Source organism: Haliotis rubra, unplaced genomic scaffold (genome assembly GCF_003918875.1).
Source record: "Haliotis rubra isolate DU_JTF1 unplaced genomic scaffold, ASM391887v1 Scf552, whole genome shotgun sequence".
Taxonomy (NCBI): domain Eukaryota; kingdom Metazoa; phylum Mollusca; class Gastropoda; order Lepetellida; family Haliotidae; genus Haliotis; species Haliotis rubra.
The window spans coordinates 21684-34515 of NW_025767249.1; the positions used below are offsets into that span (position 1 = coordinate 21684).

At 37.4% G+C, this 12832-nt stretch overlaps 2 protein-coding genes across 2 annotated transcripts; one reads left to right on the forward strand and one right to left on the reverse strand.

Moving 5' to 3' along the window:
- The first annotated feature begins 275 nt into the window (after positions 1 to 275).
- LOC124253789 lies at positions 276 to 2128 on the forward strand. The gene is made up of 3 exons (XM_046687637.1): positions 276 to 404; positions 1524 to 1845; positions 2036 to 2128. The coding sequence occupies exons 1-3, from the start codon at positions 304 to 306 to the stop codon at positions 2126 to 2128; spliced, it is 516 nt and encodes a 171-aa protein (XP_046543593.1). The 5' UTR covers positions 276 to 303.
- Positions 2129 to 5514: 3386 nt separating this feature from the next.
- Positions 5515 to 8767, reverse strand: LOC124253791. The gene is made up of 2 exons (XM_046687638.1): positions 8503 to 8767; positions 5515 to 6676 (listed from the first exon to the last, which is right to left on the reverse strand). The coding sequence occupies exons 1-2, from the start codon at positions 8699 to 8701 to the stop codon at positions 5520 to 5522; spliced, it is 1356 nt and encodes a 451-aa protein (XP_046543594.1). The 5' UTR covers positions 8702 to 8767; the 3' UTR covers positions 5515 to 5519.
- Positions 8768 to 12832: the final 4065 nt, after the last annotated feature.

Sequence of the window (12832 nt, forward strand, 5' to 3'; positions counted from 1 at the left end):
TTGGGTCAACTATAAGAAATACAGAATATTCAGTCCCGTAAAACTATTGCGTGTAACAACTTTCTTCTGTAAATGACGCCCGTACTTTACATATAACCAGATGAAATCACTTGCACAATTTGACAAATGGGGTTCGCCGCCACACTAATCCGCTTGGGGGCGCGGGTGTACTATCGGTTATTGTGGCGCTGATCTTGTACTGGTTCCTTATGGCCAATGCGCTGCGCCAACGTTGCGCCAGTCACCGTGCAGAACTCAGCGGAATCGAGAGCGGAAACCAAGCTCGGTTACTACTGACGCGATATGGCTGCAACTTACGAAGCGCTCACAGTTCAGAAGTTAAAGCAGGAGCTGATCAGAAGACAGGCAGCAACCACTGGCAGAAAGACTGATCTTGTCGAAAGGTATTTATTTGCTTTGAAAGTGTAACAACAATACAACAGACCTAGAAAGCGTTTCTTATTCCATTTGTGTCTCACTGCTGACTTGTCAATGTCGGCCGTCGTATATCATGTCTTCCACTCAGATTTTTGTACGCTAGATCATATATGTAACGGTGATATGTGTTTGATAGATACAGACCTAATACATTGGCGATTTTTTCGAACATAGTTGCATTGTCACACATTACTGCCATATCGCTCAAACGGTAGGGTGTGTGCACTGTACAACCTTAGCACTTGTCACTTTGAACACGGGGCAAAGATAGAGAAATGTCCTTATTCATTGTATGAAACATATATTTTCTACGACTCATTGTCTTAGGTCAATACATCACGGAATCAATTTCAGAAAACCGATAACTCAATATTATTCGTAGTGTGGGTAATGAATATTCTTTTTCATCGATAGCTTGACGCACTGTGAATGTTTGTTGACGTGCGGGGCCATGCAGGGTCTTTTAAGCTTTTTGATTGGTCGACGTTTTGTTGTCAGCCAATCACGAAGCCGTTCACAATCCATATTGAGATGAAACTGTCATTTCTGCACTTCGTCTTTAATATAATAGAATAACATCATTTTTGCTTTCCTACGCATTGAGCCACATTGAACAAAATCCAACGTTTACATAAACATCAATAGTCGAAAACTCCTCAGTAAATTACTTGTGTATTGTTTAAACAAATACCAATTTTAAAATATTTTGAAAGTTAGATCCCATGCAGTTTCAGCATTTATAAAAGCTATTTCTTAGTCCTAGCTGAATTCCAGAATAAACAAACTTTTGAAAGAGATAATCAACAATAAAAACCTACTTGTAATCCATGTATTTAATTTTCTGCACAAGTTACTAGTTATATATATATGTTTCACTTGTATAAATATGTTCATATTTCTCATATTGATCACAATAGTACAATAGAGGCTTAATTTGTATTTGTATGTATCTAACCACTTTTATTCAATAATTAAATGAAATATTGTTCTGTCAGACAATAATATTTCATCAGTAATTTAACTGATGCAGTGACATCATCAATCATGATAAACTTTTTCTTCAACACAAGATATTTGTTTTGTAGACTGAAGGCATATGATCGGAATGATGATTTCCGTGGCACTGTCATCCATCTTCCTGAGCCACTTGATGCAAGGTGGCCATCATCAGGATTTAGGCAGCTTCTCCCTAAGCATCAAAGCATCCTACCTCCAATCTCCAAGGAGCTGACAGAGGGATCCTTTGTTTTCCGCATGGCTGAAGATAATCAGGCTGTCAGTGACTTAAAGTCTATGGAGAAGGGGGCAAGGATGTTCTCAGCCAACAGGGTCCTCGCTTGCAGCGTGTATTTTGAGGGATCATCCACTTACTTCAGTGGAATTGTTGGCGCTTCTATGAAGAATAAGGTAGTTATTTTCCACATTACTAAAAAAACTCCAATATAAAAGTGTAACTCCACAGTGAATGTCTAAGCATAAATTTATAAATAGAGATCAACTTTTGATCAAAGCTATTTTGTTATTAAGTATGTACCTATCGCCATTATTAATCCTAAATCATCTTTGTCACCGCTCCCTAAAACTTTTTTTTTGAAAGGTCAGCTACAACTATAAAATAAAGGTGGACAAGACAGGTGCTCCCGTTATCTCCACACAGGGAAGGGTCCCCATGCTACTTGCAAGCACATAGCAGCGGTCCTGATCATGGCAGAGCACTTTGTTGCAACAGGCAGTCTTCATGTGGAGAAGAGCTGCACAGAGAATCTTCAGACTTTCCACAAACCAAAATCCACTTACAAAGGCTCTCCAGTGAAAGCAGAGTCTCTACCTTCAAAGCAGAAGTGGTCAGACAAGATGTTGGAAGACCCGCGTCCACCAAAATACAGAAGGATGGCTGGCTTTGATGACCATGTTCGTAATATGATGGTAAACCTTTGCTCAGCAACTTGTGAAGACCTTGCACTGAGATATTTACATCCAAAGGCTGACCTACAGACTGCAGTGAAGGACCATGACTATCTGGACAAGCCCTTTTCAGAGTACTGGGTTGATAGGGCATTGCAGGTAACACTTGTAACCAACAGTAATTACTCTAGACATGATCAGAAACTGGAATTAGCACTGATAAAGTTCATTTTTTTGGTAAATAGAATGTCAACCAGATTAAATTTGAGAATGTTATTTCACATTTAAAACCACCATCATGCTAACTGAAAACTTAAATAGTTTGCACAAGCAGCATGTTATAAAGCTACTAAGTGATGTGAACTTTGATGGTAATCATAAGTAACTGATATAGCCTTAACTTGTATGAAGCTATCTTTACAACTTTAACAATAGTGTTTACTAAATTGATTTAATGTTTCTTCAGGTCACAGAAGATGATGCTGTCCAGATAGAGAAGAGTACCAGGGACCAAGGTGATAATCAAAGATGGCATAGGGAGAGGAAGTGGCGACTAACAGCATCACGGTTCGGAGAAGTCACCAAAATGACAAGTAGAAGAAATAAAAAGAAACTATGTCATTCACTTTTATATGGCCAAACATGTACAAGACCTATGATACATGGTAAACAGTATGAGAAAAAAGCTATTAAACATTTTGAAAAATTGCATGGGATAAAGACTAAGAAAGCTGGATTTTATATTGATAGAGACATACCTTTCTTGGGTGCAACTCCAGATGCAATCATAGATGACAATTGTTTGGTTGAAGTGAAATGTCCTTATGCTGGGCGTGATGATATGATCAAACCAGGCAAGAAATTTCCATATCTTTTGTATGATTCCACAGGGAAGATTTGTTTGAATCAAAGAAATAATTATTATCATCAGATTCAAGGACAATTGTACATTGCCAAACGAAAATGTTGTTTTTTTGTTGTGTACACTTTCTGTGATATGTTTGTTGAAAAGATTGACCTTGACCATGACTATTTTCAGCTTTCTATGCTCCCAAAAATAGAACTCTTTTACCAACAGCATCTTAGACCTTACATTGCATCAGTCTTGTAAAATCCTGTATCCACAGACGTTTGGATACACTGCTGGTGTCATAAAACAAAAACAAATAATCTTGGTCATTCTGTATTATTGACTTTATTGACATGATATCTCTATTTACACAGTTAAGTATAGTAGTTCAGACTTAAGGATCTTAACAACCAATATTTATTCAGTAACTGCACAAAGTGTTGCACTTCATTACATTTTGTTGTATCAATACATGATTTTACATGTAAATTTCCCAAGTTTGAACACATACTTACAAAACTTAACACTGACAGATTCAGTAGTAACAGAGTAGACTGTGCCTCTGACATACTTCAGGTCCATAACCTATCCAGGATTTACTGGATGCAGATTCCTGCATCCTATGAGCATAAAAATGACAAAGGATGCAACCAAAATAAATATCGCTTCCAAGGGGAAGCAGAAAGAGTCCTAATACATTTTGTAAAATTTCAATCAAGTAACAAGAAGTTATTACAGAGTCTGCTACTAGCCGGGTTATGTATTATATGCAATTTAATGTACTGTAACAATGTGATGACCATGATGCACAATGCAATAACAGTAACTGAATTACAACAATATTACAACATTAATAATAGCATTAATAGAAAAATAAAGGTGTCTGGTACCCCCATTTTGTTGTCCAGGACCCCTGAAAATTTAAGAGTATGAGTACCAGGGACCTTCAAATACAGGACGGTGTTCTCTTTTTGCATGCACATATTATTTAGGGATGAAAATTACTGGATTAAAATGACTAACCCTTACAACACTTGGGATTAAAGCTATAGTCTGTAGTAGAAATGCAAGTATGCCAGCAATTTACAGTAAAGTTTATCACATCTTGTTTAATGCATATGGCCATACACAAATTTTACTGATATTGCATGTAACATCATATGCATACACAATATTGCATTTATACAAATATTTGAAAATGAATTATCTGACAAATATGATGAAATTTTTAATCAGCAATTTACATTTCATATACAAATATGAGTCTTTTGAAAATACGTTGACATAGATGTCACACCAGAAATAGATATTTATGTGCACTGAGCAGTATACGTAAATACATACCATTGTATAATTTGTTTCATAAGACAATAACCACACTCAGTCACAATCCCACCTGATGAGAAACTTCATCACCATAAACAAGTGGTGAGATGGTACCAGTTAAGACTCTAAACTTGCATACTTAACTCTGGGCACCCCAGGAATTGGGAACAAAGTGAACATGTGCCTGTCATTGTAGAATGACTTCTGGTAAACTAAATTGCTGTTTTATAACCCCATGCCACATGTCATATTTGATTACTTTTAATGACTGAGTTAACTAATCATTATGAACTGTGTTCAGTGTGGTGAGTTAGTGAGCCTGGAGGTGAGTGGGAAGTGAACTCCACTTACTTGAACAGACTCTGATTGTGCAGGCACTAGACTGTTAATCCTAATCTGCTTATAGCCAATTAAAGTGCAGGCAGACAGAGAATACACCAATACAGGACTGAAGGAAAATCCCTGCCTATGATAGGTGAGGATCATGATCGCATGCAATAAAAAAAATCTAACATAAATCTGTATCATTAATGCTACCATGATGCCTCATTTTGAAGTTCATATGTTCAATATCACAATCCTTTCTTTGAAGTTATCACTTGTTCAAGTTTTACTTATTAAACTGGTCAGTGGCACCAGTTTGGTGGTAATATTGGGGGCAGCATTCACAATTGCATGTCATCATGCTCCATACCTGGATTATTGGAGTAAATATTGTAATAAAGACGTCTTATATTTTTATCAATTTTGTTGTGGTTTTGTTTGAGTTATCTGAAAAAGGAAGGCATCAATTATTTGTCCTACTTTCCAAATGATGTGATCATAGTGATATATGATATACATTTATACATGAATCTCCAGATATTTGATATATCTCTAACAACAGAGTTTTCAGTTTTCAACAGCACTGCCATTTCAAATGGTCCTTCATAAATATGGTCATGAAAAGTGCTGGTATATTTTTCGTCACATTACTAATGCAATGTATATACAAATCAAACTAAGCCGACTCATTTACAATGGAATTTCTGAAATTTGAAATGGCAAAGCAGACATACACAATTCTAGACCCATGCATTACTTTGCTAGGTGGAAGATTTACTTTCAGAATTTTGAAAGTTTTGCTGAGACCAATTATTCTTTCAACATGAATTCTTTTAGATGCAATTCTGCGATCTTTCACAATCTCATGAGGCTCAAGTTGGGATCTACCTTTAAGTGTTGTGGGTGTATTGACATGTACATCCTGAGCTGCAAAAAGATCTTGGACCAATATACCCCTATCTGCCATTATGCTATCTTTCTTATAAAACATGCCTACCGAGGGGTCTAGTAAGGGAGATTTTTCAATTATCTGACGGTCACTTGACGAGCCCCCAAATGAATCACTTATGAAGGAAACAGCACCTCTAGGTGTACAACCTATCATAGTCTTAATGGTATTATGGTGCTTATAGCTAGACCATGTTACACTCTGAGCATCTACATGAGATGGTTTTTGGATAGGGTTTTCAGTGGCATCTAATATTACTCTTGTAGTACCAAACTTTTTACCAAAATCTTGAGGCATATGGTGATCAACAGTCTCTCTTGATGGCCATATTTTAACTTCTTTTAATTGAAAATACAAAAAATTTATCCATGTGATAACAACTTGTGATACTGTGGACTCTGATATATTGAAAAACAAACTCAATTCTACATCTTCCTTTGCCTGACGCAACTTCATCAAAGTTAAAAACAGTTGGTCTTTAGGCGACAAAGATACACATTGATAATTGAGCTCATAAGCAGCTGGCCCAAGTGAGTGAAAAAAGTACATGAAATGATCATAGTTCTGAAAACCAGTATAATAATGGACAGCCTTAGAATTATTTATATACATGTCAATGCTATATTTACCCAAAAGGTTACACTGAACTTGCTCATCCTGAAATGTACTACCACAAAGGTCACTGTCACACAATGGATCATTAGTGGTACTGGTAGAAACATTAGAATCAGATGAGTCCACAACCACTTCCATCTGAACATCTTCCATGGCATCACTGGCTTCTGTCTCCCTCTGCTGGTGTTTCCTCTTGGGTCGACATGATGTCCGCGTCTTGTGAGTGAAGATGGAAGGGACAGCGTCCAGCTTCAACCGTCTCCTCTCTCCTAAAAGATAATTAAAGTGCTGAATTTAATTGTTCCCAGTTCATTGAATGTTAATGAATGATAAACATGTTAAATATTGATTGTCACTTATTGTGTAATAGCATCATTTTGTAGGAAGAAAATAAAAAAAAATTGATTGTTTATTTCATTGAACATACTTGGCAACTGACATTGAATATGGGTTTAAATCATAGGTAATATTTTTGGTTTGTTCAGTTAATTTTACTATGAATAAACTGTGTGACATACTAAAAAATCTTCACATTTAAGACTTAAGATATATATAAATAATATGAATAAATAATAAAAATGAAGAATTAAATACATGAAAACCATTTACATATCTGTTACTCAAAGCACCTGTGTGTCCACTTTTTGTGTTCTTGGGTATTATGTGCTGTTGGGATACAGTTCATTAAGATGATAGCTTTTAATTACCTTTTGCAAAGCTGTGTAGGCCAGTAGACTCCAAGATGTTTGTGACATAAAAGTACAAATCCGATGAACATGTGCTTCTTGGACTTCCTATATTGAGAAAATTCTCTGTGACAACACCTTTGTGACATGATCTGACATACATGGACTCTTGTTCATCGCCACTTATGTCTGTGCTCGCATCCATTATGAAGTAAAAAAAAGATTGAACTTTGTCCAGTTCGCACAACCATTTAAAATCGGAAAGGGGTCTATTTTTCACTGCAACAGCATGTGCATTTCTAAATAGAAAAGTCATTTTTGTTTTGTCAGCACTTTTTAATTTCTGTAGAGCTCTCCCTGCCTTTGAAAACGCTATTTCATCACTGGAACTAGTCTCGGCTTTGAATAATTCAACTGAACGAATGTGAATTCTACTCAGTTCGTGATCGGTCACAGTCGATTTCTTGAAGTTTCTTGACCCAGAAATAAAATTCTGATCAGAACTAGGCCTAGCTGAATTCTTGCTTGCATTATAGTTAACACAAATGTTGCAAGTCATTTTACCATCGGCAAATGTTAGCCAACTTCTCCCGTTTTGCCATGACGGATTGAACGAACGGTCCGGTCGTTCATAACTCGACCGTTTCTCTGATGATTTAAGTTCATCAGTAGGTAGACGCTTCTTTGCAGGGGCCTTTGAAGGCCTAGCACCATCATAATATTTGAGAAAATTCAACATGTCCCTTCTATTTATGTAGTGACACGTCGTGAATCGCAAAGTTACGGAAAACCCGCCATTCTTGTTGTGACAGTATCTAACCTAAACTTTCCGTATCGTGGAACCTGATTGGTTGTTGAAAAGAAGCTGTCGTGAAAACAGCCAATCGGATTGCACGATACATTAAACAGTACATAACCTTGCTAGCTGACCTTGATCGATCGATAAAAATAGCATCAAACGTGTTCCACTTAATATTCCATGAAAAACAACAAAAGCCGTCATGTTTTATTTTATTTATTGATGAAAACATATTAATGCATAATTCATTGATGTAATATCCTGTCGGACACAAGGACCGACAGTTCTACAATATGCATCGGACCATTGTAACTTCCATCGGAAATGTCCGACGGACCGATGCTTTTCGTGAACACTGATCTGTTTCGACTCTGTCTCAAATTAATCATGCAGGATGAAATTGAAATTCTTGTATTTTGATCTACTAAATGTCGGTTTCGAATAATAATATTATAATAAACATCGTTTTCATTTGATCTGAGCATCACGCCAACATCAAAACTTCGGCCAATAAATCCAGCATTTACGCAAATTGGAATGAACTGAACAAATGAATAACAATAATTGCAATAATTTTCAAATATTATGCATTTAAATTATTGATCCATACCTAATAATGTCACCGTGAAGTCATCTGCTGTGAAGTGTGACTGACACACAACGTCAGTTTTTCCGGGTTGCCAAAGTTTCTTCGTCTTTGGATCGACTCGCCGCACGGCCACTCGCCACTTCAGTCGTAAATCAGAATCAGATGGGTATCTGTGTCCTCCAGAGTTGGTACAACCAGGTACAGAACAATACTGTGGCATTTTCGACGGAAAAATGTACTAATCTATACAGTGTCAGTGATGTTAAAAGCGTAGCCCTATGAAGTATTCAACTTCCGGTTTCCCGCACGCCACCTGGTGCGAAAAAATCGCCGGCGAACCCCATTGGTTGCTAATACATTCCTATTGTATATGATTAAAGGTCTAGATTGATTGATCTGTACTTATTTTGTAAGTTTTCGATAAATACTGGTGCGAATTTGTACTCTTCAACATACTTTCATGACACAGAAACATTATTTAGCAGTAATTTAGCAGTAATTTAGCATCATCAAGAGTGAAGGGACAGTAAATACTTATAGAATTTCTATGTGTTTTTTTCCAGAAGCCAACACAGACGCAAGAAGAGTCCGATGAGAAAGATGACTGATTATTTTCCATATGTCATTATTTTGTTTTCATTTTTACTAAATAATAACGGATAACATGATTAACAAATGTATTTACGTGTATGCATTTATTTACTGGACGGGATTCAAAGTGTTGGTAAACTAGCCTTGCAACGATATCAGAAGATGATATCGTTTCTGATATCTCTACAATCGCAAAAAGGTTCAACCCACAAATTTTTGAAACGTTATGGAAACCCCATGGAAAAACGTTTTTAAAAAGTTTCTAAGGTTTCTCGCCAACGTTTCGTTAAAAAGGTTTTAAAACGTAAAAAGAAATCCACAAAATTAGGTTTTAAAAACGTTTTATTGAACGTTTTTGAAACGATACAAAAACGTTTTCTAAACGTTTCTGTGTTAGCTGGGGATTTAGCATGACTGCACTAGTTAGGCCGTATACAGATCGGTGGTACAGTGATGAAGAAGTGCACCCACCACAGCTATCGTCTCTTCCATCAACATGTAACGCCCAATCGCTATCTAGTTTCGACTGATTGCAGGAGGCCGATGGCGATACAGCAATACGTTAACATTGTCTCTTGTTACAAAAGTGAGAGGGTGGGTTTAGTTTTACGCCGCTAATAGCAATATCACGGAGGAGGACACCAGAAAATGGGCTGCACACATTGTACCCACATGGGGAATCGAAAACCGTATCTTCGGCGTGACAAGTGACGAGTCAGCGGTTTAACCAGCAGGCTACCCCACCGCCCTTCCTCGTTACAAAACAAATTATATGATGTCTGTCAGTGACAGTGTCTTTGTCAGTGACTGCAGCTTTACCTTTGCCTTAATTGTCCGTCTTCCGTTGCCTTTCGGTAAACTGAAGTGTTCGTCGTTGTCTCAAATTCATTGTCAGAGAATGATGTTCTCTAGCTGTGTAATGGATCACCTTTATATTGTTTATATTTGATATATGTTATTTCTCATGCTACCTTGTTCATGAAGTGAAAGTGTTTGTGTAACTTTCATTTTCTCTCAAAAGCGATAGATATTTCTCATGTATTCATGTATTTATGGTCATGTATTTCTGGCTTCCTCAAAATAGTATATATCCGAATGTAAATCATGTGAAGTTCACATGGGTTGCTTAAGTTCAGCACCTTCTTTTTATATTTACATCTTCCGTATGGGTCAAGTAACTATGTGTCTATTCGGGTTTCCTTATGTTAAGAAACACTTTGGTTTATTAACCTGGCTATTGATTTTCCCCGTCTGACCAGGACTGGTTGTACTCTACCATCCTTGTCAAATTCACATGTTTTTACCTTCAGGCGTCGCTTTGCCGTTCTCCGTTAGTAAGTTATTGGGCAGTTTTCTCCCGGGTACTGTGGTATTGAGCTGAACTTGTAGCCACTGTTTCTCATACTCCATTGATTTCCCTTGATTGTATAGTTTGGGTAAAGTACCTATTTACTATTGGGAGTCAAATTAATCTTTTGGTCAAATACCTTCCCCAGTGATTGTTATTGAAGAGTGTAGAGTGTAGATAGGTCAAGAAACATTTTATTGTTGGAAGGTTTGGCATTTTCTTGTCCAGTTATTTTGAGTGAGTGAGTGAGTTAAAATCGCATCGACAATTTTCCAGCCATATCACGATGAGAACAAGTTAGCTATTAATAAATGCATATCGTCAACGGACAATTAATTTAAAATATTAAATTAGATATCACAGTTGTAGGTACAAAGCCAAATATATAAATATTCACTTGGTCGTTTGTTTATAACACTAGTTTAGTATTCGGGCGTTTTACGTCTACTTTACGTCTACAGCCATTAGATTGTTAATTAACTATCATGTGTGAATTTATCGCATCCGATTTAATTGTCTGTCTATGCATTTCTCAGTATAAAGAACAATTTAGATACTGTCATGTTATAACATAGTATTATACTCTCATAGTATTGCATTAGCTTAGCTAATCAGCTTGTGCATTAGCTATCACTGTGAGGGTAAATTGAATTCTTTATCATTACATTTGTCGTCTAGTGATACGGGTATCAATTAATAGCAGAGTAATAAAACTGTGAACATTTCAATTATTACTTAGTTCTTGTTTACTGACACTCTGCTCCCAGAGGCAAAGCTCGATTACAGAAATGTCGAAGCCGCAGACAAACCAGTAACGGAATTGTCGCACATTGATGCACACAAGGGACTATGAGATTTTCAGAAAGTAAGAGTTGATGGTGGCCTGATGGCTCTGTTGTTTTTATAAATATTGGCGTTTTCTGGCGTTTTCGTTATTCTTTATAACCATTCAGCGAACAAAGCCATCGTCTAATAACAATCAACGTGATGACTAATTATAAGTAACTGCTTTGGTTAATGTTACTTCATATCACCAATTGCGCAGCTCGATGCTCATGCTGTTGATCACTGGATTGTCTGGTCCAGACTCGATTATTTACAGACCGCCGCCATATAGCTGGAATATTGCTGAGTGCGGCGTAAAACTAAACTCACTCACTCTGTATCATTCGCGCAATGGTGGTATTGCACCTTGATGCGTCGAGTGACTCGTGTACTATGCCACTTTGGGGAACATTCCACCCATTTCTGCCATAACTAGCTGTGGGCAATTGCGAAAAGCAACGCGTCCAAACACGCTTACCCCAGTGAAGCAATTATGGAGAGTGTGCAGCTGAGACTTCCTGTATTACAGTGATACCCGAGGTCCAAGGTATTTGCTTCTATCCACGGCTCAGTTCAGCGCACTGTGCACCGTTTGCTATCTGTGCTGTCATTTGATCAATGGGTGAGTGAGTGAGTGAGTTTAGTTTTACGCCGCACTCAGCAATATTCCAGCTATATGGCGGCGGTCTGTAAATAATCGAGTCTGGACCAGACAATCCAGTGATCAACAGCATGATCATCGATCTTCGCAATTGAGAACCGATGACATGTGTCAACCAAGTCAGCGAAACTGACCACCCGATCCCGTTAGTCGCTTCTTACGACAAGATAGTCGCCTTTTTATGGCAAGCACATGGGTTGCTGAAGACCTATTCTACCCCGGATCTTCACGGGTCCATTTGATCAATGTCTTACAAATATTGCACAGCGTTTTATGATAGACATGTGTACTTTCAGGGGAATAGTGACTGTGATAACTGCAATCGATGGAGCAGGAAACGCCCACCTCGCGAACATTTCAAAAACATGCATAGGATAGATGGTTGTATCTTGGTAAAGGAAATGGATTTGTCGCAATTATTCCTCCAGAATCAGAATCCGTAAATTACTCTAACTGATAACCGAATCAACGTTTTATTCATACTTTAAGAATGGATAAATATTCATTTGTGCTGGTTTAGAAGTGCATGTATATCACGTACATCTCAATAAAAGCGTTATCGTCATCCCATAATCATACGAAATTACTGCTAAAAACAGTATTCCGACTAAAGAGGACTTTTGGGGTGTCCAGTGCTCTCTCAGGCATGTGACTTTGTTCGGAACATTCCTCTCTTCATCCAAAAAGGGGTTATTATGTTTCGTGTTCAGCATCCATCTTGGGAAGCACAGCACAATTTGATTTGGTTACATGTGAGACTCTTTAATCAGTAATCAGTAAATAATACGAAAGTACTAAAATAATTATGTACTCTGACATGCAATTATCGATCTGGCCTCGCTGAAAAGGGATAAATTGTTGCAACAAAAACAAAACCGTTATTATTCAACCATGGACGACACTGGATCAAATATACGTTTTCCTCT

What these genes read in the sequence shown, in the direction of transcription:
- LOC124253789 (XM_046687637.1), top strand. Translation starts at nt 304, where the DNA reads ATGGCTGCAACTTACGAAGCGCTCACAGTTCAGAAGTTAAAGCAGGAG. An exon ending in AAGACTGATCTTGTCGAAAG is followed by an intron (nt 405 to 1,523) that starts GTATTTATTTGC and finishes TTTGTTTTGTAG; the next exon opens with ACTGAAGGCATATGATCGGA. An exon ending in GCGCTTCTATGAAGAATAAG is followed by an intron (nt 1,846 to 2,035) that starts GTAGTTATTTTC and finishes TTTTTTTGAAAG; the next exon opens with GTCAGCTACAACTATAAAAT.
- LOC124253791 (XM_046687638.1), bottom strand. Translation starts at nt 8,701, where the DNA reads ATGCCACAGTATTGTTCTGTACCTGGTTGTACCAACTCTGGAGGACAC. An exon ending in CTTCACGGTGACATTATTAG is followed by an intron (nt 6,677 to 8,502) that starts GTATGGATCAAT and finishes ATTATCTTTTAG; the next exon opens with GAGAGAGGAGACGGTTGAAG.